Source organism: Panulirus ornatus, chromosome 59 (assembly GCF_036320965.1).
Source record: "Panulirus ornatus isolate Po-2019 chromosome 59, ASM3632096v1, whole genome shotgun sequence".
NCBI classification, from domain to species: Eukaryota; Metazoa; Arthropoda; class Malacostraca; order Decapoda; family Palinuridae; genus Panulirus; species Panulirus ornatus.
This window is the reverse complement of record NC_092282.1, coordinates 11,127,613-11,153,885: the sequence shown is the minus strand read 5'-3', so window position 1 is coordinate 11,153,885 and position 26,273 is coordinate 11,127,613. Positions and strand designations below refer to the sequence as shown.

Sequence of the window (26,273 nt, the reverse complement as noted above, 5' to 3'; positions counted from 1 at the left end):
CTTCTTTCACACAATTTACCAAACTCAGTCACCAGCTTCTGCAGTTTCTCACCCGAATCAGCCACCAGCGCTGTATCATCAGTGAACAACAACTGACTCACTTCCCAAGCTCTCTCATCCACAACAGACTGCATACTTGCCCCTCTTTCCAACTCTTGCATTCACCTCCCTAACAACCCCATCCATAAACAAATTAAACAACCATGGAGACATCACGCACCCCGCTGCAAACGAACATTCACTGAGAACCAATCACTTTCCTCTCTTCCTACATGTGCACATGCCTTACATCCTCGATAAAAACTTCTCACTGCTTCTAACAACTTACCTCCCACACCATATATTCTTAATACCTTCCATAGAGCATCTCTATCAACTCTATCATATGCCTTCTCCAGATCCATAAATGCTACATACAAATCCATTTGCTTTTCTAAGCATTTCTCTCATACATTTTTCAAAGCAAACACCTGATTGACACATCCTCTACCACTTCTGAAACCACACTGCTCTTCCCCAGTCTGATGCTCTGTACATGCCTTCACCCTCTCAATCAATACCCTCCCATATAATTTACCAGGAATACTCAACAAACTTATACCTCTGTAATTTGAGCACTCACTCTTATCCCCTTTGCCTTTGTACAATGGCACTATGCAAGCATTCCGCCAGTCCTCAGGCACCTCACCATGAGTCATACATACATTGAATAACCTTACCAACCAGTCAACAATACTGTCACCCCCTTTTTTAATAAATTCCACTGCAATACCATCCAAACCCGCTGCCTTGCTGGCTTTCATCTTCCGCAAAGCTTTTACTACCTCTTCTCTGTTTACCAAATCAATCTCCCTAACCCTCTCACTTTGCACACCACTTCGACTGAAACACCCTATATCTGCCACTCTATCATCAAACATTCAACAAACCTTCAAAATACTCACTCCATCTCCTTCTCATATCACCATTACTTGTTATCACCTCCCCATTAGCCCCCTTCACTGATGTTCCCATTTGTTCCCTTGTCTTAAGCACTTTATTTACCTCCTTCCAAAACATCTTTTTATTCTTCCCAAGATTAAATGATACTCTCTCACCCCAACTCTCATTTGCCCTCTTTTTTGCCTCTTGCACCTTTCTCTTGACCTCCTGCCTCTTTCTTATATACATCGCCCAGTCATTTGCATTATTTCCCTACAAAAATCGTCCAAATGCCTCTCTCTTCTCTTTCACTAATAATCTTACTTCTTCATCCCACCACTCTCTACCCTTTCTAATCTGCCCACCTCCCACGCTTCTCATGCCACAAGCATCTTTAGCACAAGCCATCACTGCTTCCCTAAATACATCCCATTCCTCACCCACTCCCCTTACATCCTTTGTTCTCACCTTTTTCCATTCTGTACTCAGCCTCTCCTGGTACTTCCTCACATAGGTCTCCTTCCCAAGCTCACTTTCACCACTCTCTTCACCCCAACATTCTCTCTTCTTCTTTGAAAACTTCTACAAATCTTCACCTTTGCCTCCACAAGATGATGATCAGACATCCCTCCAGTTGCACCTCTCAGCACATTAACATCCAAAAGTCTCTCTTTCGCCCGCCTATCAGTTAACACGTAATCAAATAACGCTCTCTGGCCATCTCTCCTACTTACATATACCTATGTATATCTTTTTTTTTAAACCAGGTATTCCCAATTACCAGTCCTTTTTCAGCACATAAATCTACAAGCTCTTGACCATTTCCATTTACAGACTTACAGATTTAGACATCCTTCAAGAGAAAGGTGCAAGAGGTGAAAAAGAGGGCAAATGAGAGTTGGGGTGAGAGAGTATCATTAAGTTTTAGGGAGAATAAAAAGATGTTCTGGAAGGAGGTAAATAAAGTGCGTAAGACAAGGGAGCAAATGGGAACTTCAGTGAAGGGCGCTAATGGGGAGGTGATAACAAGTAGTGGTGATGTGAGAAGGAGATGGAGTGAGTATTTTGAAGGTTTGTTGAATGTGTTTGATGATAGAGTGGCAGATATAGGGTGTCTTGGTGAGGTGGAGTGCAAAGTGAGAGGGTTGGGGAAAATGATTTGGTAAACAGAGAAGAGGTAGTAAAAGCTTTGCGGAAGATGAAAGCCAGCAAGGCAGCAGGTTTGGATGGTATTGCAGTAGAATTTATTAAAAAAGGGGGTGACTGTATTGTTGACTGGTTGGTAAGGTTATTTAATGTATGTATGACTCATGGTGAGGTGCCTGAGGATTGGCGGAATGCATGTAAAGTGCCATTGTACAAAGGCAAAGGGGATAAGAGTGAGTGCTCAAATTACAAAGGTATAAGTTTGTTGAGTATTCCTGGTAAATTATATGGGAGGGTATTGATTGAGAGGGTGAAGGCATGTACAGAGCATCAGATTGGGGAAGAGCAGTGTGGTTTCAGAAGTGGTAGAGGATGTGTGGATCAGGTGTTTGCTTTGAAGAATGTATGTGAGAAATACTTAGAAAAGCAAATGGATTTGTATGTAGCATTTATGGATCTGGAGAAGGCATATGATAGAGTTGATAGAGAAGCTCTGTGGAAGGTATTAAGAATATATGGTGTGGGTGGCAAGTTGTTAGAAGCAGTGAAAAGTTTTTATCGAGGATGTAAGGCATGTGTGCGTGTAGGAAGAGAGGAAAGTGATTGGTTCTCAGTGAATGTAGGTTTGCAGCAGGGGTGTGTGATGTCTCCATGGTTGTTAATTTGTTTATGGATGGGGTTGTTAGGGAGGTGAATGCAAGAGTTTTGGAAAGAGGGGCAAGAATGAAGTCTGTTATGGATGAGAGAGCTTGGGAAGTGAGTCAGTTGTTGTTCGCTGATGATACAGCGCTGGTGGCTGATTCATGTGAGAAACTGCAGAAGCTGGTGACTGCGTTTGGTAAAGTGTGTGAAAGAAGAAAGTTAAGAGTAAATGTGAATAAGAGCAATGTTATTAGGTACAGTAGGGTTGAGGGTCAAGTCAATTGGGAGGTAAGTTTGAATGGAGAAAAACTGGAGGAAGTAAAGTGTTTTAGATATCTGGGAGTGGATCTGGCAGCGGATGGAACCATGGAAGCGGAAGTGAATCATAGGGTGGGGGAGGGGGGCGAAAATCCTGGGAGCCTTGAAGAATGTGTGGAAGTCGAGAACATTATCTCGGAAAGCAAAAATGGGTATGTTTGAAGGAATAGTGGTTCCAACAATATTGTATGGTTGCGAGGCGTGGGCTATGGATAGAGTTGTGCACAGGAGGGTGGATGTGCTGGAAATGAGATGTTTGAGGACAGTGAGTGGTGTGAGGTGGTTTGATCGAGTAAGTAATGTAAGGGTCAGAGAGATGTGTGGAAATAAAAAGAGCGTGGTTGAGAGAGCAGAAGAGGGTGTTTTGAAATGGTTTGGGCACATGGAGAGAATGAGTGAGGAAAGATTGACCAAGAGGATATATGTGTCGGAGGTGGAGGGAACGAGGAGAAGTGGGAGACCAAATTGGAGGTGGAAAGATGGAGTGAAAAAGATTTTGAGTGATCGGGGCCTGAACATGCAGGAGGATGAAAGGCAGGCAAGGAATAGAGAGAATTGGATCGATGTGGTATACCGGGGTTGACGTGCTATCAGTGGATTGAATCAGGGCATGTGAAGCGTCTGGGGTAAACCATGGAAAGCTGTGTGGGGCCTGGATGTGGAAAGGGAGCTGTGGTTTCGGGCATTATTGCATGACAGCTAGAGACTGAGTGTGAACGAATGAGGCCTTTGTTGTCTTTTCCTAGCGCTACCCTGCACACATGAGGGGGTAGGGGGATGGTATTCCATGTGTGGCGAGGTGGCGATGGGAATGAATAAAGGCAGAGAGTGTGAATTGTGTGCATGGGTATATATGTATGTGTCTGTGTGTGTATATATATGTGTACATTGAGATGTATAGGTATGTATATTTGCGTGTGTGGACGTGTGTGTATATACATGCGTATGGGGGTGAGTTGGGCCATTTCTTTCATCTGTTTCCTTGCGCTACCTCACAAGCGTGGGAGACAGCGACAAAGCAAAATAAAATAAAAATAAATAGCATCCTTCACACTTTTTCCTTTGAATAAAGGAACAGCAATAGCTTTCACCCAATCCTCAGGCACATTCTTCTGTTTACATATAAGATGCAACCATTCTATCACACTTTCTCCTCAATACTTCAGCATTTCAGCCACAATCCCATCCACTCCAGGTGCCTTTCCCTACATTCATCCTCGTTATTGTCCTTCTTACCTTCCTCTTTGCTATAGGTCCTTGCACCTGTCTCCTTCCTTCCCTCCTTCATACCTATGCATGTAACAACTGCTGTCTCCCCTTCTCCCACATTCATCAGTTCTTCAAAAATACTTTCCATATTCCTTTTACTTCCTCCTTTTGATTATTTGCAACCACAAATCCTCAACTCTTGCACAATGGAACAAAATCCTCCCAGTATAATCCCACCTCAACATGCTCAGCACTCAATTCTTTTTAACAGCACTAGACTCCTCACACCCAAACCACTCCATAACTAAATACCAATCCTGAAGTAGAAATAACAAAAGCCTACCCTAACTTAACATTTCAACATCCTCTACTCGCTGATCCACCCACTCCCATACAATGTAACAACAACAAAACACATGCACAATGAAATGACCCAGGAAGCATTAAAAACCCACCCTCTTAAGTCTTATGCACCATCCCACCAGATTACATCCATCTGAAACCAAACCATCAGACAGACACAAGTCACACTTTCCCATGTACACTGGACTTCAATCATCCTTACATTACCACACACACCAATTCAACACATCCCAGGGCCTTTTGTGCCCACAGCACAATAACTACAATGGAAAACACTGAAAACTTACTGCTCAGATGCCCTGCACTTTCCCCACACAGATACTTGTACATCAGAACACTTTTGACCTAAATTCATGCCTACTAGACATGGCCAGCTTCATGAGTACTGAAGGAGTTTCATAAAGATTGCTGGGGCAGAAAGTATCGTGTGGCAAGAAAATTCAAACTGCCGGGGCAGAAAGTAAATACAAATCACTGTGTGTGGCAACAAACTTCACACATTTATGGAGCATGGACTTTGATGATAGATAGCTGGCAATTAATCCAGATCCTGAAAAGATGTGACCAGCATCTAACAGCAAAACAACTTGAACCTAATTATCATTATTACACTTTTTAAGTGCCAAAGAGAGTTATAAAGAAAATGGGAAGTTTATCCAACAGAATTGCTAGTTACAAGGGACTTGTGGTACCATAAATGTCAAAAATAAATGATCACAACAGCAGTGGCTTTCCACAACAATCACTTTTTCAGTAATAGTGTGAGAAGACACTACAAGCAGTATGATGTATGCTGCTTGATGGCATTTAGATATTCCCCACATAAAACTGGGCCCATGTGGATGATAATAAAGGAAGAAAGTATGAGAGTTTAAAACTAAATGAATATATGATTTTTATTCAAACTTAAGTATGAGTATATTATGTATACATTTTCACATTATCAACCAATACTAGATTATCTAAACTATATAATAAATATATATATAGATGTTACCAAACTCCACCTGCTTGAGGTTACACTGCAAGTGAAAAGTCGTCTTTGAAGAGGCTGTATTATTGTCAACTGACAAAGTAAGTACAGTCTCACCAAAGAACTTCTCCCTTCAAAGGAGTCTACCCTGTCCCTGCTATTAAGTGTAGCATATCCCTGGGCTGCTGGAGCCCCTGAAAAGGGCCCTGAAGTAACACCAGAACCCTTTAAGATAAGGGGTACAGGGGTAATTATAAATGAATAAGTACCCCAGCCTAAGCTAGGGACCCATTTATCTACCATCCCCAGAGGGAGGATGAACAGTTGGGTTGGCTGTGAGCCAAATGCTGCACCCAAGAATTGATCTGGGCAGGCTCAAGTGGGACTCACAGTCAGCAAACTACTGTATGTGTAAGTCACCAACAGTTTATTTTTGATAATAGTTTTGTAGGCAGTCAAGTTTGTACATGAAAAGGGTTAGAAAAATTAAAGAAATTTACAGGGAAACCATTTTTCAGTAAATTGCAGTGATAAAAAATCTCATTCATAAATAAAATCCTTTCAAATAAAATCATTTCTACTTAGATTTTGAAATGAATAATTCAGTTACAGGTTGAACCTCTTTAATCCGGCAACATTGGGACCTAGCCATTGCCAGACAACAGAAAATGCTGGAAAACAGAAATTTGCCCCTAAGTCATACACAGTTGATGATCCAATCTCATAGTACTTCTTTACAGAAGTTCCTTTATCTATTTTTTTTCAGTAACTATTAAGTGGCTCGGCAGCAGTGTAAACAGATTATGACGCCTTACTGCTGCTAACAGTGCTGATCTGGTGGCAGATCCACAAACTATTGATTGACTAATGGCAACAGATTCAAAACATGTCGGACCATGGTGTTTGCTGGACCGCAGATCACCAGATTAGAGAGGTACAACCAGTGATTACTTTTGTAAAAATACATATCTTGGTCCAGCTTTACATATACCTCCTGAGTTTAATGGGTAATAATAATTCCATACCTTTCATCTTCATTTTTCAATACTGTCAAATTTACTTGGGATAAGTAATGAATAATACTTTTAAAGGTATATCAACATCTTCTACTATGAAGTCAATCAAGCTTCCTTCTTACATTATTCTATCACTTCAACATGTTTTTTTAATATCTATTCTATCCTTCATTCAACAAAATCTATAAAAAGTAATAATCATTATGTTCGGGACAGTTTTTCTGGTGGCATGTACCCACACTCACCAAGCTGCCACAATCCAACCCGACCATCAGGGCGAATGACAATATGCGTCATGCTACCATTGTGTAAAGTCATTCGCAACCAGGCTTCAGGTGGAAGTTGTAGGGCTCTGCAATAAAGAGATAATATAGAATTCATAACATACAAAGAACAGAGTGGGATGATCATACAAAGTTAGTGCAAGAAAGAATAATCAAACAAAAGCATATGCTTAACATTTTCTAGCTATCATGTGTAATCCTCTGAAACCACAGCTCCTTATCCAGGCCCCACAGAACTTTCCATGGTTTACCCCAGACTCTTCGCATGCCTTGGTTTAGTCCAATGATGGCACATTAACCCGTGTATACCACATTGTTCCAATTCACTCTATCCCGTGCATGCCTTTCACCCTGCTGTATGTTCAGGATCTTTTTCACTCCATCTTTCCATCTCCAATTAGGTCTTCCGTTTCTCCTTATTCACTCCACTACCGACACATAAATCCTCTCTGTCAACCTTTCCTTACCCATTCTCTCCATATGTCCAAACCATTTAAGCATACCCTACTCTGCTCTCTCAACCACACTGTTTTTATTACCACACATCTCTCTTACTCTTACATTACTTAAAACCACCTCACACCACATATTGTCCTCAAATATTTAATTTACAACACACTTACCCTCCTTCAAACACAACCTTGTCTATAGGTTATGCCTTACATCCATGTACTATCATTGGGACTACTATTCCTTCAAACATGCCCTTCCAGATAACATTCTCACTTTCCACACATGGACAATACTTACAGGGAAGGATTGCTAGTGACTGGGAGATGTACAAGAGAAAGCAACGTGGGGCCAAGCATCTAATGTCCTCTCATTGTATTTATTTTTAGTTCTTATTACACTACTTAAAGGCCATTGTTCCCTATTACATAAAATAATATTGGAAAGATACAAACTGAAAGCAGGATTCAGGTAACTGAAATATCTAATTTAGTGGAAAGTAAAGATGTAGAATAAAAAATTTTGATTACTGTTCAGTTAGTTAATAGATAAAGCAATTACCTTACTGACCTGCACACAATATATCTGATGACGTTGGCATGACACACAAACACTTCATAACTATCTTTTTCCTGAGATGACGGAGCACGATGAACATATCTCCTAAAGGCTGCTTCTATACGTGCACCGTCAGCATAAAACTTCTGAGAAGAATCAACAAAATCAAGCAATTCTTATACCACAACATATCTTTCTTCATAATAATTGGTATGGTGTGGGCAACAAATGCCCTAATCAAAGGCCATCACAGGTGAAGAAAGAAAAAAGTAGAAATCAATCACAGCTTTCCAGGTGTCTGTGTCTGTAAACCTGACTTGGAAAGAAAGAAAGGTTAAAGAGAGAAAAATGAAAGAAGAAACAATTCCACAGCTTAGCTTTTGAAGGGAAGAGGTATCACAGCTAAACCTGAAATCATATAGAAAATGCACATATATTCAGCAATGTAAGGTATACTTATATAATTTTCATCAGTATGTCAAAAAGGGACTCAAAGCCTGTAAACCAAGGTGTAGAAACTTCTTGCTCCTTTATTTCATACTTGTCTGCCATTTCCTGCATCAGCAAGGAGCATCAGGAAAAAGGGAGGAATGGCCTCAATTGTTCAGATCCACTTTCTAGTTGTCCATGTGTAATGCACTGAAACCTGAGCCCTCTCTCTCAAGTCAAGTCCTGCAAACCATTTCTTGGTTACCCCTAACCATTTCATGTGTCCAAAGACAGCACATCAACACATCAATCTAGTTCTCTCTGTCCCACACATGCCTTTCACCCTCCTGCATTTTCAGGCCTAGATAACTCAAAGACTCATTCACACCATCCTTCAAGCTCCCTCTTGGTCTCCCTTTGCCCCTTGTTCCCTCTACTTCTGTCAAGTATATCCTGTTAGAGAGTCTGTTTGTGCTCATCTTCTCCTTATGTCCAAACCATTTCAAGAAACTTATTCAGCTCTTTTTTGCATACTCCACTATATATATCTATATCTCTGGTGCCTGTCCCCAAATGGAACCTCCCTCAAGGGTGTGGCCACAGGAATGGAGTCTCCATGATTATTGAACTCCAATGCCTGCTTCTTAGCCTTTAGTGCTTCACCCTTAACAGGCCACTGGCAGAGGGCAACTATAGTGCAGCATTTGCTAAGGCTCCTACCTAATGTTCTCACTGACTACTTGTACCTAATTCTCCTCCCTAATATTCTATCTCCTATATCTACCTAATGCTACTGCCTAAATGTTTCTACCTACTACTTTTTACTACTACTACTACTACTACTACCATTTTGCCAAGAGGCAGGGCTAGCACATAGTGCTGACCGCAGGAAAATCTAGAGTTAGGAAGAATGAGCTGTGAGTTGAAGTCTTGCTAAGTATTATGTATGACAAGGAGAGATTGTATGTTTGTGGAGTGAATGCCAGTAGTCCACATGTGGGTGAGGCACAAAGAAAAAGACAACTACCTGATTCACAGAAGTGCAACTTGACAACCACACTAAGCGCTGGCTCACCACAAAGACATCACTAACCCTCCTGATATCCAGGCAGGTATTACTGGTAATAAACCTCCCTGGTTGTTGTCTGCCTACCAACTACTACAACTTAAACAGTATTTCTCTCTTCCATTGTCATTCTTTACCTCCTCACACCAAATACTGTCCACAGGCATTCAATTTCCAAAACATCTACCTTCTTTTGTTCTTTTGCATTTATGGCCTATGACAACCATTTAGCAACATTGGGACAACTCTACCATCAAACATATCTCTCTTTGCTCTTACAGACAATGACCTGTTTCTAAACACAGCTCAAAGCACTCAAGATCTTTTGCCCCCATCCCCTCCCCATTTATACCATTGTTATATTATACTTAATCGCTGTTTCCCACGTCAGCGAGGTACTGCCAGGAAAGAGATGAAGAATGGCCCATCCACTCATATACACATATATTCATAAATGCCCACATACATACATATACATATCAACAAACACAGACATACACATATATGTATATGTCTTGCTTGCCTTTATCCATTCCTGTCACTACCCTGCCACAAAGGAAATAGCGTCGCTACCCACCACTTCAGAGAGGTAGTGCCAGGAAAACAGACAAAAAAGGCCACATTAATTCACACTCATGCACTGAAACCACAGCTCCCTATCTACATCCAAGCCCCACAGACCTTTCCATGGTTTACCCCAGATGCTTCACATGCCCAGGTTCAGTCCATTGACATGTCGATCCCAGTATACCACATCGTTCCAATTCACTCAATTCCTTACATGCCTCTCACCCTCCTGTATGTTCAGGCCCCGATCACTCAAAATCTTTTTCACTCCATCCTTCCAATTCCAATTTGGTCTCCCCCATTGTATCCAATGATAAACCTGGTTCTGTTATAAAGTTTTCCTCTTATGTTGCATTTTACAGGTAAGCATGACCAAAATTAGCTGAGGATACCTGTACCTACATTTTTGTCATATTGGTAGTCTTTAAACATCTCTTCTAATATTTTGTTTTCCAAGTTGAATACAAAAATATAGTGGTCAGTTAACTTTATATTTTCTTAAAGCCACTTTCATATTTTCCTCTAACTTCGAAGGATGTTGCATATTTCTTGTTCTCTGCTCAGTTCATTTATGTGAATAATTCTTTTGAGTTCTTTTCCGAGATTTGCTTACTTTTGTCATTCATCCTCTGTATTCCTCTATGAGATTTCATTACATCTTCATCAGCTTCTATTTTTTAGGGAGTTCTCTCCTCTTTACTGCATATTGCTTTTCTTTTATTATTTTTTCATGCTCCTCTTCAATTTACCAACTGCTTTCTGTTTTTTTATATCTTTAGTTTTACACTTTCCATATGTTTAAAATTAATTTTGGAAGTTGATCTCAAGGAATCAAAGTGATTTCTAGAACCAAAATAGATTACCCTCTCCACACCAACACTTAAAACTCAGCACCACCCTTCACACCCATTTCAACCTTTGCCAATATGTCTATTTCTGCTTGTGAATGCACCTGTCAGCTTCTGCACTGTCTTCATTCACTACCTTCATATTTACATTTATCACTATTTGAGTGATTAGATGCACTGCATATGAGTTAGCCTCATATAAATGTCATGAACAAGTGAGAATAATTTTTCTGGGGATGGGTTTTTGTTAAAGCAGATTAATAATGTGCTGTCCTTGGACTGAACCAGGGCTTGTGAAGTGGCCTGGGGAAACCATGGAAAAGTCTATGGGGCTGTGTTTTTGAAGTATGGCATATGACAGCTAGAGACTGGACATGAGTGAATGTGGTCTTTCTTTGTCTATTCCTAGTAATACCTCACTAACATGGGAAAAGGCAGACAAGTATGAAAGATTAATGATGTACCAAAACTATAGTGTTTCTTAATATTTTATGAACATTTTTGCATAAATATTTGGCTGAGAAACCTCCCACAGAAATGTAACCCCTCTTTGTTCCATATGGTAAAATGGGTTTGACTATATGGAGATTCTGCAAAGTTGTGTTTTCTAGGATCACATCTCGAATGATTAGGCTGTAAACGATTCTTCCATTATATCGCTTCATGAAATACTTCAAGGTGTTCGTTTGTGCCACACTCATCACTAATCCCACTCAAGGTTTTGAAACTCCATGGATAAACTCTTACATTGTTCTATGTAATTCAAGAGAAAAAAAATGGTCCTTGGGGATACTAAAAGTTCTGGAACCTAATTTACCCATAAGATCTGAGTGTAGTATTCATGATATTTTCCAGGAACATAAACCTTACAAATAGAGGCATAACTGTAAATAGTCCCTGCCAGAAGATTGTATACATCTGGCAGGCTTGAAGAGCCATAAAATTATAAGGTGGCAAATGTGGTGCAGCCTGGTAGCTGACAGGACCAAGACATCACACAGTGGTGACTGCTGGCAGGAGGGGAGCTTACATGAACTGAGCTAAAGCTGCTGTTGCTAAATGGGTGGTTAGCAAAGGGCAAGAGGCATTAGCTCACCAAAGCACTGGGGGTTAGAGATTAGGGATTCACTAACAGCTTAAGAAACAAACCAATGCCAAAGGGTAACATTTTAATCACAATGCAAGGTTCTTGAATATTTCAGTAAAATTTTCTAGCTTATATCAAGTTAAAACAACAAAAGACAGAATGAAAATAATAACATACATGCATTTCTGGTCTCCAGCTGCCAATGGGTGGTTCAGGGGGAATGGGTGCCCCTTCTCTTAGAAGTTCACATTGTTCAATCTCCTCTATTTTATCCAGCTTTTCCAGAACTATCTTGGCTGTTTCTGTAGCCCGTGTCATTGAGGAGTACACAACACGTGAGTATGGGAATGTAAGCTCTTTTAAACGCTCTCCAGTCAATGCAGCTTGTTCACGCCCTGTAGATCATTCAGAGACAATAAATAAAGTGAAAAATATCAAGTAGTGTTAAGTGGAATATTTGTGGAAGGCTGAGAAAAAATATGGATTCATAAGATGAATTATACCTCAAAGTGATATTTTCCTACTGCAATCTTTAAGGTATGTACATAGTATTTTCATGACCTCCATATAATTCTGAAAGGGGAATCCTGCCACATTCTGGATTATAGTACGAGTCCACAATGTACAAGTCTTACAGAAGTTTGTAAATTTTGATGAGACATTTCTCAATTTTTCAACTTCTCTAGGCAATATTCCTACTGATCTATCAAACACACAATTACACAGTACAGTTCACCATAATCCCTCCAAAGGCACTAACTAGAGAAGAATGCACAAAAATAATCAAAAGTGGGCAAAGGTGCCAAGGCTCATCATAGCATAGCATCATAATGCCTAACTGCCAGTCACTGCATGTATTAACAGTTAATTTAAGCACATATCTCTTGCTCCTACTTCAGTCTTAACTGCATTTTGCATAGCTTATGCTGTGCTCTCTCAGCTTTAAGTACACTTTCCATCAGATATTACTTTGGTGTTGCGTTCATATGAGTGCTGCATTCATATGAGTAAGATAAAATGAATACAGTGTGTCTTGACTGTCTGTTAAAGTCCTTACCTAGGAAAGGAAATCAGCAAATACTTTTCTGGCACAGGAGGAATGTCCTCTCTTTATACCTCCTCTTCACACTGCTAAAATTTTATCACATCCTTACATCACTTCCCTCAGTACCTTGAATGATTCTCTCTATCTCTTAAGAGATTCATCCATTCACCTCATCCAAATTAGATTATTCTCACTTAAATTTTCATTCCTACTTTCACAAATGTAATTCTGTGTCATCTTTTTCATTCATCAGTCATTCACAATTCTCCCTTTCATCTACTAATATTTTCTGGAAGACATTTTCTGGCCAACCTTCTTACATCTTCATATCACCACAGTTTTTCTTTTCAGACCCTATGCTTGTAGGCCACATACATCTGGTAGCCTCTGAAGATTTATACCTCGGGTGCCTTCACATCATTTCAATCTTAATTTCAACCAGTTTTCCATGGGAGCTATTCATTCCTCAGCTCCTAAACTTTATCCTTGCTTTTTGTCATTCACTCTTACTTCTTGATCATCTAGAGTAAACTCCTGATCTATATGATGAAATATACCCCATCTACTCCTTCCTTGTAAAATTCACCATGCACAGAGTATGTTATATTCATTCTTTCTCAAAAAGACCAATCACATCACATTTTGCTTTAATCTATTTTTTCTCAACATACAGCAGGCTTACTGATACAAAGAACTGTAGTGAGAGTACATATAAGCATCATTTGGGCCTACTTTGCACCCATTTTACATATTCTTTCACTCCTCTTGAAATCTAGTACCTATAATAACACCTCTTTTCTACAATGTTTCTTACTGTATGCTCATAAAAATTTCTCTTTGTGCAGTTTAATTGGTGTGCAGACTTCAGAGGTCTTTTACCTTCACAGCTCGAACTAAGCCCAAACTGCTGAGCTGGGTCATTGGTAGACCAAACATGAAAATGGCAGCTTGCAGGGCAATGTAATCACCACAGCCTGACTGGTCTGAAACACTCATTTTAGGGGTATTAGTTTACAGTCTCCCATACCTTTCATGCTGACAGTGAATCACTTTTGACAGTAGGTTAAGGACCATACCCTCCAGGACTTTCCAAGTGTAAACAAAGATATACCTCTCCCATCTGCACTCCAGCATACATCCTCAGTGATATCAGCCGTTCCTGGTGTTTAAGTTCTTTTACCGCATCAGTACTGGCTTTGAAAAATCTTTGGTCTCTCTACTTCTGCAGTTTTGCTAAACTTGCAGGATGACATCAGCACTCAGCAGTATTCTGTTTGTAAAAGTATTATTCCTCCAAGGTCCTTCACATCAATTGTGATATGACAGTGGCTGTCCAACTGGTATTATATATTGCTCTTGATTCCTTCATGCTCCCCATATGTGAAGAGCATGTTATTTTCGAAGATCAAGTAGAAGACTGTTTATTTTAGCTTGGTAGTCTACCTATACCTTCTACCTGTGGGGCGATATGTTAGTTTCAAGTTCCCAGGGTGAAGCCAGCATCCCACTTTCTCGCTCAGATGATATCTAGTGCTAATGATAAAAGAATTTTCCATCTCTTCGTAAGCACAGAGTTTCAGGAGTCAGGTCTTAAGGGAGACTGCAGAGACATGTTTTCAATAGCCCTTTCAAAGTCCTGTAGCAAGGTGATAAGATATGCGATGTGTGACAGGGATATTGTTCAAGAAAAAGTCATGCAAGTTGTTTATCTTTAGTGATTTTTTTGCTAGCTGATCTGTGATTCATATTTATTTTTCAGTACCTCACTTATCTCATAGCAATCATCCATGTTAGTGCCCTCTTCTGTTCCTATTGGGCCAATGGAAGTTGGTGGTCCCTGATCTGAATTTTGCATGAGCTAAAGTATTTAGAGTTTTTCTTATTTCACAAATAGCTCCTCCTTCCCTGTTTCATATGACATTTTGAGCCTGTGATCTAGCTTTTTCAATTAAATTGAAAAGTTTACATTACTGCACAGGGTAAGCTGTCACCTGTTTATATTTCCAGCTCATTTTTGCTTGCCATATAAGTACTGTCTGTCCCATTCTACTCCAGCTTTTTGTACTCTTCTATTGGAATACTTTTGCGGTTATGCATTTTACATACTTCTTTAGTGTTTTGGTGTTCAGCAGGTTTTACATTGTGTCACACACATTTCAAGTAAGTCTCCCCATTTTATCCATTTACATTTAAAACTAAAGCTGATGAATTCACTTCTATGAATGAAGTTGTTTTGCCTTAGTGGTGGAGCAGCTATCTTCAATCTTACTTATTACATTGGGATCAGAATACAGTGTTTGAGATGGTGACTTCACAGACTTGGTATACATAATTTGTAAAGAGTAAGTAGTTCCAGTGTTATTTCATCTGGGTGGAATAATTATTTGCTGACTGAGGGAGAACTTTTCACTAAGTATAAATAGTTCTCTTTTTTAAAATGATCACAGTCCAGTCTGTTTGAGATGGTGATCTCACTGAGTTGGTCTACATTATTTGTGATGAGTAGGTCCAGTGTTATTTCTCCTGGTTGGTACTGCTATTTGCTGAATGAGTAGGAACTTGTCTTCTCAGTATAAATAGATCTTTTTTTACAGCCATTAATTCAAGTTAATTCTGATTGGATTATCAGCTACAATGTTATTTCCAACCTGTCTCTATCTTAAGTATGGCAGGTTGAAGTTCCCTAAGAAGGTTATGTTTGGGACTGGGTTTCTAAGGAGGTCAGGGCAGGATTCCCTATTTATTATTTGTTTTGTAAATTTACACAGCTTTGCATCTGGTGTCTTATAGATTAGTGTAATGACAATGCTTTGGTTTTCACCCTTGACAGCAACAAACTTTACTATATCATACAGGGTGTTCAGAGACACAGTTGTTATAGGGATCTATTTCAAAAAGCCCAACTCCTGTTACATTTGTATAGGTAGCAATCTGGCATTCAGAACTCATTGTTCATATGATCTTTAAGGTGTGTTTCAGTGAAGCCACCAAATACTTGCATTAGGATGTCAGCAAGCCAGTAATAGATGGGATTTTGTTTGTTTCTTGTGATCCAAGTCCCTAGTCATTGTTGCACATGAATAATGTTACAACTCTTGTTTCTGAGTTTTTATGGGGTTAATGTGCCCCGTTCTGTTGAGTTTGGAAGGATGCTTTCAGCTTTTATATTATTTTTTAGAGGTAATCCAGTGTCATTTCTTCCTCTAGCAGCTCTCCCCAGCCTCTGTTTGACATGTGTAAGTCTGAAAAATGGTGTGTGTGGTTATCTCTAGGGATATACTTCACTGTTCCTGCCACATGATGATCCTTGAAGTGTTGGTTCAGGCACACTTTATCTCTAATGATGATTTGCACATTTCTAGATGGTAAAATGTGCATCTCTCCCCTGAATGACATCTACCTCTCTGTAGCAAGTTTAGATGTATTTTGGGGTGTTGTAGCCTATTTTCTCCCCAAATATTATACACTAATTTTGTCAAACATGTAAAGTCCCTTTGCACAGTAACTGCAGACTTTGGGCACAAAGTGATTTCACTAAAAGGTGGTCTTTCACTGTTTTGCTCTTCCCACCATCTTGTATCCACGACTAAATTTGTGATGGCTTCCTGGCCTCATGTCTTCAGGGTATTTCCATTGTAGTTCCTCCCTCTCTTTCCAAATATGAGTCACTGTCTCCCTCCATATCCATGCCTAAGTTTTAGCTTCCTGGTCTCCACTTTCAATATCACTTTACACTGTACTCTCCCTATCTTTGCATATGTGAATCTAGGTTTATTATGACTTATAGTACAACTCTCAGTAAAATTTCCAATTGAATTTCCTTTCTCACTTTCCATAGTTGGGTCAGTGTCTATGATGCCTTTCAGATCAGTTTCCATTGCAACAATACCCACTTCTGTATTTGCATACATGGTGGTTTAGTGGTAAAAGAGTTTTTCCATTTGTCATAGAGCAAGGGTAATGACTTAATAAAATATTCTCTATAGGGTGAGGAAGAATACCCAAGCGTTTTTACATGACTGATGGAATGAATTATATATTGAACACACCATAAGATAGTCTTCTTGGGATGCACTTTTGACTCCTTTCATTTAAGGAGTTTAATTCTGCTTCAGAAAAAAGAAAGAGACAGGTTAGAGGCCTTAGATTACCCACCACAGGGAGAGAAGAGTGAGGGGTGATCTGATCACAACCTCTTAAGTTTTTAAATCAGATTGATGACATAGTTACCAAACAGTTTTTCCAAAAATGTGGGTATAAAGCAATCAGAGGACATGACATGAAATCTAGCGAGGAAGTTGTTAAAAAAAGATGCAAGGAAGTACTTTTACAGTCTTTTATAGAAAAGGGTGGAGGAAAAATGGAATAATCTGAAATAAGACATGGTCAGTGGAAATAGCATCCAGAAATTTGAAAAGGTTGAATGGTGATAAAAGATGACCATGAGTTAGGGTCCATAGTGTATAACTCCCTTCCCATACAGTACAAACAGGTAATTACAAATACATAATCACACAAAGGCAGGGGTGATGACATATTGTCCCATATACATAGTTTGCAGTTGCAGGATATACAATCAACCACTTCCAAATGCATATGATCCTAATTCCTTCCTTTTACAATCTACCCAACCATATGAATCCAAAATTTCCTACAAGTTGTTACAAACATGTTATATCATTCTAGGTTATGTACATGTATGATAACTATATAGGATATCTCTAATACAAAAGGTGAACCAGTTGCACCAAAGGTATTGTTTTCTTAACTATGAGAACACCTCTTCACATATGAAGTTATCAGTAACTGCTAACAAACCCATCAGGGGTCAAAGAAAGCAGTGTTAGAGAAAATGATTTAATCCATTTACCCAAATCTGTAAGATGACGTTCACTATCTGATACACCCTCAAGGTTGTACTGTCCATGACGTATAAATATCAAGTGACGAGATGCTGTGGGTCGAACCTTTTCCAAGCGTTCTTCATAGGAACCATTACAAATAACATTATTATTCTCATCATCCTTGTATTTTGGTGGTTTTACTAAACTGTGGGCCTCTCTTCTGAAAAATTAGAAACTCTAGAGGATCATATCTGTAACTGATTTCATAAAACTACAGTAAAGAAGAACTAGACATGCAAAACAATCAAAATACAGAGTTAGAAATCAATCATAAAACTTGACGAAGTTATACAAATTATTTGTCACAGCTGAATTTCCAGAAAGTTTAAGATGAATGTGCCACAATTTTTTATATCAAATATATCAAGTGCATTCTTTATCATATCTCCACTTACCATTCCCTCATTTATATAATGCTTACCCATCCCGAGCATTTCATTTATTACTAAACACCGACAAGTCATGGCCATCCAAAACTAATACCAGAACAGCATTTGTGTTAAAAACTCATGAACTGTAAAAGATATTCTCGATATATTATTTTGTAGGTACAGGAAAGGAATGTCAACTGTAATGTTAGAAACACCTATGATGAGAAGATTCCTATATTAACCCCATAACAATTCACTAAGGTTACCTTTCCAACCCTGTGAATCTCAGTTTTCAAGTTGTTTAAAAAATGTATATAACGTTACAATTTCAATTATATTCACAATGAATAAGACTAATTTCAGAAGTATCATTTGTTGAATGCTTTCTCCCAGATAATGCGTAAAAATTCTGTAAATGTTTCACTACATTGTTCTAAAATATGGGGAGTAAAGCCTGGGTGTTAAGTGTGTTGCCACTGCACATATTTATAATTCATTTCACCTACACCAAACAAATGATTAATTATTATTATTATGCCTTATATAATAATTTTTTCTTATTAGAATCAATGTGATTCAATGGTAATGTTCCATCAAAGACAAATCATAAATGTTTATAAAATTAATAGCCATATTAGTATAATGCAGTAATGTCAAAGTCAAGCGAGCACCAGAAATGCTACCTCCACTCTTGCGAACAAACTCTTTTTTCTGCCTCGTGTTTGTGAATTTTCATGCTGGATGAGGCAGTGTCCATGAAATCACCCTCCACACAATCATCATCGAGTAATTCATGATCACTTTCTGCCTAATCCTCTAAATCTACATAAAAGCTGCTCAGTTTTCTTCCTCAAAACTCTCAAAATATAGTTAGCCATGGCTAGAGGATAACCAATTGTGGGGAGAAATCATTGCACACTGCCACCTCAGCAACCATCCAGGTTTGGTAAGCAACTTTGAAATAAGACACAAAATTTTGTGTGTAATTATCTGCCTAAAAGAGTTACCCTACTCACATGAATATTCAAGCAGAGGAGTTAACGGGTTGAAAAAGACATTTTACACTCATGTGTTTTGTCAGATCAATGACAGACCACTTCAAAACACCAAATCACACGCCCAATGTAGCAATAGAGATGGGCAAGATGAGGAATGGTGTAGCCTGTCAGTGATCTGACAAAGCTTATAAAAGTGAAATGCTGTCATTTTAAATAAAGGAATCCTCCTCAATAAAGATGTTTCTAACATGTACAGTTCCCTTATCCCCTGAGTCAGGCTACTAACTAGTGGGTTAAAGATATATCATCTTTGTTAAATAAAAATGTTTGCTGATCAAGACTCTAGTTAGTACAGGAGTCATGTATATTGCTCCGATACCAAGGCCCCTTTCAAAGCTCAGCCCCACAGACTGGATATTCCTGGATAACACTACCTCATTAAAGCAGGAAAAGGTGAGAAGTATGAAAAACTATGTATACACCCATTCATCACTTTATACAGGATCACTACATGCAATTTCTCTATTCTCAGAGGAACTCTAAGAGGAACTTACTTCTGCCAGTCCCCATTTTTATGAAGTCTAAATTTGCTACAGGTGTGTGCTGTAGATAGAGCATCAAAATATCCCATTTTTCTCTGTATATTTAATGGTTCTATATGTGTGATTTCTCTTTGTGCAAAGTTTTTGCAGAACATAACCCCTACATAAAGCAAGGTTTGGGTGTATATGTATATAAATAGACAAAATTACAAAAATACATATTAAAGAACAGCAAGATCATGGTCTTCTTCTCTTTCAAATATTTGTTTTTTCCTGTGTAGGCTCATGATCAGATCAGAATGAAAATGTGCTTTTAATGTCTTGATACTTTATACCATTACTGTGATACTTCAAGTAATAGATAGCAAACACAGTAGTGACACTTGGAACAGAGTTTTGCACTTATGCACAATACAATCTTGTAGCACTAAAGTCAGAAAATGAAAAAATAGATAATAATATCCAGTAAATGTTGGTATTTATTCATTCATTATACTTTGTTGCTGTCTCCCGCATTAGCGAGGTAGTGCAAGGAAACAGACGAAAGAATGGCCCAACCCACCCACATACACATGTATATACATACACGTCCACACACGCACATATACATACCTATACAGCTTAACATATACATATATATACACACAGACATATACATATATACACGTGCATAATTCATACTGTCTGCCCTTATTCATTCCCGTCGCCACCCCACCACACATGAAATGACAACCCACTTCCCCAGCAAGTGCGCAAGGTAGTGCTAAGAAAAGACAAGAAAGGCCACATTCGTTCACACTCAGTCCACACTCAGGCCACATTCATTCACACTCTCATGTATAATGCACTGAAACCAAAGCTCCCTTTCCACATCCAGGCCCCACAAAACTTTCCATGGTTTACCCCAGATGCTTTACATGCCCTGGTTCAATCCATTCACAGCATGTCGACCCCGGTATACCACATCGTTCCAATTCACTCTATTCCTTGCATACCTTCACCCTCCTGCATGGTCAGGCCCCAATCACTCAAAATCTTTTCCACTCCATCTTTCCACCTCCAATTTGGTCTCCCACTTCTCGTTCCCTCCACCTCTGACACATATATCCTCTTTGTCAATCTTTCCTCACTCATTCTCTCCATGTGACCAAACCATTTCAAAACACCCTCTTCTGCTCTCTCAGCCACACTTTTTTTATTACCACACATCTCTCTTACCCTTTCATTACTTACTCAATCAAACCACCTCACACCACATATTGCCCTCAGACATCTCATTTCCAACACATCCACCCTCCTCCGCACAACTCTATCTATAGCCCACGCCTCACACCCATATATCATTGTTGGAACCACTATTCCTTCAAACATACCTATTTTTGCTTTCCAAGATAACGTTATCGACTTCCATACATTTTTCAACGCTCCCAGAACTTTCGCCCCCTCCCCCACCCTATGATTCACTTCCGCTTCAATGGTTCCATCCGCTGCCAAATCCACTCCCAGATATCTAAAACACTTCACTTCCTCCAGTCTTTCTCCTTTCAAACTTGCCTCCCAGTTGACTTGTCCCTCAACCCTACTGTACCTAACAACCTTGCTCTTACTCACATTTACTCTCAGCTTTCTTCTTTCACACACTTTACCAAACTCAGTCACCAGCTTCTGCAGTTTCTCTCCTGAATCAGTGCTGTATCATCAGTGAACAACTAACTCACTTCCCAAGTTCTCTCATCCACAACAGACTGCATACTTGCCCCTCTTTCTTTTTAAATGTTTGTATGTGTTTAAAAAGAAAAAATCCAACTGAGTTATTTAGTACTAGAGCAGACAACTTTTTTTAGTTTCTACATATTTGCACTAAGTTTGTGTAAATAACTGAAAACTTTACTTACAGTATATAAGGGAACTTCTAACTGAAACAATAAAGCTATTCACATGCAAATATTTGAAGTTACTAAAAATTTGCACCAGCACACAAGGCCAACTTTTTAAATTTTTGAAGAGAGAAAAATTAGATCAGTCATTTCATTAAAGTAGGATTTATAAAATAACCTACCAACCTATCCCAGTTCCAATCCCATTTTACTGATGGGGTGTAACCTGTTGTCCAAGACGTCCATGCAGTCTTTCTCCTTTCATCACTAGTGAATATGTAACTAGCTATGGCACCACCTGCTGCAGCAGCTATCACATTCAGGTGATTCAGTTTCCTCATCCACGACATTTTTTCTTTCTTCCTTAAATTATCTATGACCAGTTTTTGTTTTTCAGATTTCTTGCACTTCTTACTTTCTTGTATTTCAGCACTCTAACAGTTCCTGGGCTTCAGTGTTTTGACTCTTCTACTGCATGGCTGAGTACTTCACCTTGGGTCCCATGTCACAATGACTTGTTTTGCTTAATGACAACTTCCCTATCACCATTCAGCACCTTAAATAAAAGTTACAGTTGATTAAGAACTACATTAAAAGTAAAAACTTTAAAAATGTGAGTTTTGAAAAGTGAAAAACCTTTACTTTCCATGATAGTGTCCTGCAAGCATGAGATATATTCTTTCCAAGGCAGTGTCCTGCAAGCATGAGATATATTCTTTCCAAGGCAGTGTCCTGCAAGTATGAGATATACTCATGGAAAATCAAAGTCAGGAACTCTCATCCATAAGTGATTCCGATGTAGAAGCAATAGCATTCCTTATCCACTGCTAACCACTCAGTCATGATCATGTGAGCTTGCTTATTTTAGCCAAGCCTCAATCAATCAGCAAACTCCACTGAGATGACATGACTGACCATCATATTTCCAGATATTCAGAGCTCATACTTTCTAGATCACTGGAGCCAACCCAAAGGCAGTCACAGTATGCACAGAAAGGGAAAATAAATAAAAAGGAGAGGAGGGCAAGACTGGGCTATAGAACCAGGAAAAAAATGCTCATGGGACACTGCCTTGGCAAATTGATTTTTTGGTCATAAAAATGAATTTTCTCCTATTCAGTCTGTCTCAAGAGTAAGAGAGCATAAACCATATAAAGGAGTAGTGATTTGAGAAAAGCTTCCAGTTAGATTAAATACTTAAGTGAAAAAACATACAGTTCCTTCAGCAGTAATCTGGTAGCACACTGGAATCTGAACATCCCAAAGGAATTCCAGATTCACACAGGATAGATCCAAATTTAGAAGACATGCCAATGACCCCTTTCTTGATTTCCTTTAGTGGTGCAGATGTTAGTGTTGCTGAATATAATTCAAGCATGGGTCCACCTGAGTTCAAATTCTGGGCTGGACACCTGGCCCAAAGCCAACCTAGCTGTTCATACTCCCTTCAGGGTTAGTTGAATAAATATCTGGCTACCTCGCTGAACCAGGGGGTAGCGATGCTGTTTTCCTGTGGGGCAGGGTGGCGACAGGAATGGACAAAAGCAGGCAAGAATGAATATGTACATGTGTATGTATATATATGTCTGTGTATGTTTATGTATATGTTTGTATATTCTGATATGTATATGTGCATATGTATGTATATATATATCTGTATATGAGTGGATGGGTCATTCTTTCTCTATTTCCTGGTGCTACCTAGCAGATGCAGGGAACAGCAATTATGTAAAAAAAATTTAATATATATATATATATATATATATATATATATATATATATATATATATATATATATATATATTTCGCCATTTCCCGCATTAGCGAGGTAGCGTTAAGAACAGAGGACTGGGCCTTTTAGGGAATATCCTCACCTGGCCCCCTTCTCTGTTCCTTCTTTTGGGAAAAAAAAAAAAAAAATTGAGAGGGGAGGATTTCCAGCCCCCCGCTCCCTCCCCTTTTAGTCGCCTTCTACGACACGCAGGGAATACGTGGGTAGCATTCTTTCTCCCCTATCTCCAGGGATATATATATATATATATATATATATATATATCTTCATGCATATCTGCCAATACCTACCCCAGCAAGGTAGCATCAAGAACATAGGACAACGCGAAATACTGATGCTACTTTCATTTAAGGTGATTCATATACTTCATAATGATTACAGAAATATGTGCCTACAACCAGTCTGATCTTTCGCATAAACAGTAAATATGTCAACAGTAGCATATATGGGTTACTGCGATGTTAATTATTGTAAAAATATGCGATACACTTCCAAAAAAATTAACAGAACCTATGAAAATCTCATCTAACCTCTCTAGTAGTCAAGATTCATCTGAATGTTTACTGTTTTAAACCAAATGTAGCAACCAAACATGAAAAGACACTGCCAAAATGATGCCATGTCAACAAACAGATGACACATTGAGTGACTATGCAATCCCATGAGGAGATGAATATATTGTTGGTAAAGTCTACAGTCACTCCAGTTACTAGGGGAGGATTTTATAAATTTTTTTTATAATTTACAAGTAACTTAGCTACCTACTTTTATATTAGCAGACTCAGCATGTTTTTCCTTTTTGATTTACATAACCCATTTCACTTTTGATGACATCATTCCATATTATATGATGCTCTAAATCGTGATCAACAATTATTCTTTTAGACTCAAAACACGACACTACCATGGTAGGACACAATCATTCAATATTCAAGACTGGTATCAATGCTGAGGTATATTACACAATTACCTTTTTTATTTTGTGGTGTCCCTTGGCTGGTATATTACCTTGGTTTTCTGGGTAGTAATGTGTTTGTTTCTGTAAGACACTTCAGATATACAGACAGTTCAATAGCAAATCAAGAAAACCTTACATGCATAATCTTGAGCGTGATTGTTGCATGATGGATTAGAGTCCTACTAATAAATTACCTTTAAGTATAACAAGTATATTTATAAGATTTTCACCAGAGTAAAGGCTCAGTTTAGCCCCACCACTCTGTTATCTCAGGAATATTATTTCTATATGTTAGTGTAGTGCATGCATAACAGGATAAGATTTGGCGCATTATTATTTTGCTGTAATACATACCATTCAATACCAAAGCTAATGGACAAGCAATGCTACACTAGTATTTTACCAAATGAAAGTATTACCATTTTCATACACTTAAGTTTACTCGAGGTTTAATGACTATACTATACATATATTCAAAATAAAGTTTCCTTCTCAAAAGCAAAAGTAAGTGGTGTTCTGAACTCTTCTGTGAGGCTGTGGCTTAGAAAACTCAAATAAAGTGCAACCCTTACCTTAACCCTTTCTTACATTACCCTACCCTACACCTCCCTTCCTAACCCAGCCTGAAAGCCACCATATCAAACGTTCACAGCTTATCTTAATAATCTGAAACACCGAAGAGAATACGAGGCTTATCTAGAAGATTTTTAGGTACATGGCCACACATGTAAGACACACTTGATGAGGAACCCAAGTTCTCCCTCTGCCTACAGGCCAGCAGGACCGAACCTTGTTCTTGGGGAGTTATACTGTTCTCTTATGGGGCTGGCGGAGATAACCTCCCCCATTAACCCACACCCACTCCTCCTAACCCATCCTAACCTCAATGCATTACCAGTATGAAGAGCAGCTCACCCTTAAATTCACCCTGATGAGAGTGATCCAGAGGCACACTTTTGCAGTGGGGACAGCTTAAAAAGTAAATTGTCCAGTGGGCCATGCGACGCACTCAGACCCATGTCGTATTTATCAGTGCCACTGTCACTCCCTGAATCAGCTGACTCAAAAATCCTTGCCAAAAAAAAAGAAAAAAAAAAGCTGCCACAGACGAAGGTAACTTTATAGCCTACACCCATTCACCATTTACCTTTTACCTCAGTTTCTTTTTTCTATTTTTCGTTGTTGTCCCTGAACGTCGTCTTCCCTTCAAGGCTGTTATGGCGTAAAGATCATCCCGAAATAGTATACAACGTAAAGTAAATTCACTCATTGAGTTGCCGAAGACTGGCACCCAATATACCTACAGAGGAGACACCCTGGCAAGACCCAGTGCCATCTCTTGAATAAATTTTGTAACTGGGAGCCTACCACTCTATTACTGATTTAATTCTCTATTTAAACGAAATCTGATGGCCACTCCTGGTTAAACATTCGTTGGCCAACATTTCAGATTTTGTATATAGAAGAAATAATGGGGTAAGATTTTAAGATGTGGTATCTGGTGCCATATATGGAAGAAGTGTTGTGAAATAGTGTACCCAGAGTAAAAGTAAAAGCAGGAAATTTACTCCAAGCAGTTCTAAATATCCGATAACACTAAAGGCGTCAGATATTATAACAATAGAAGAAAAATGATAGATAAGTCAAAAGATTCTGGCAATTGAGTAAAGACATCAAAAATCTACCAGTGTAAGTGCTGTTGCGGAGTCCAAACGTGGAATATCCACCAAATCTACTTAATGAACCAGCAAAAATTTGTTCGTGTGTGTATATATATATATATATATATATATATATATATATATATATATATATATATATATATATATAATGTGTGTGTGTGTGTGTGTTACCGGACTCCGCCTGTTTGAGTTTAGACTGCGAATGAATAATCACCTTTGATGCTGGT

General features: G+C 38.8%; 1 protein-coding gene across 7 annotated transcripts; it reads right to left on the bottom strand.

Annotated features, from left to right (window-relative positions):
- Positions 1-5,483: 5,483 nt before the first annotated feature.
- LOC139767313 (serine/threonine-protein phosphatase PGAM5, mitochondrial-like) lies at positions 5,484-26,071 on the bottom strand. Of its 7 annotated transcripts, none has more exons than XM_071696587.1 (6): positions 26,050-26,071; positions 21,801-22,170; positions 17,793-17,986; positions 12,055-12,272; positions 7,893-8,026; positions 5,484-6,940 (listed from the first exon to the last, which is right to left on the bottom strand). In XM_071696587.1, exons 2-6 carry the CDS (start codon positions 21,962-21,964, stop codon positions 6,790-6,792), a joined length of 861 nt encoding a protein of 286 aa, XP_071552688.1. In that variant the 5' UTR covers positions 21,965-22,170; positions 26,050-26,071; the 3' UTR covers positions 5,484-6,789. The 7 variants fall into 7 exon arrangements, with proteins under 7 accessions (XP_071552688.1, XP_071552690.1, XP_071552689.1 ...); XM_071696589.1 differs by lacking the exon at positions 26,050-26,071 and adding an exon at positions 25,512-25,708 and having other exon boundaries at positions 17,793-17,983; XM_071696588.1 differs by lacking the exon at positions 26,050-26,071 and adding an exon at positions 25,512-25,707 and having other exon boundaries at positions 7,893-8,023.
- Positions 26,072-26,273: the final 202 nt, after the last annotated feature.

Coding starts and splice junctions, on each gene's coding strand:
- LOC139767313 (XM_071696587.1), bottom strand. CDS start 21,964: ATGTCGTGGATGAGGAAACTGAATCACCTGAATGTGATAGCTGCTGCA. Junction 17,987..21,800: donor TGGGATTGGAACTGGGATAG/GTTGGTAGGTTA, acceptor CTAATTTTTCAG/AAGAGAGGCCCACAGTTTAG. Junction 12,273..17,792: donor ACGTCATCTTACAGATTTGG/GTAAATGGATTA, acceptor AATGATCTACAG/GGCGTGAACAAGCTGCATTG.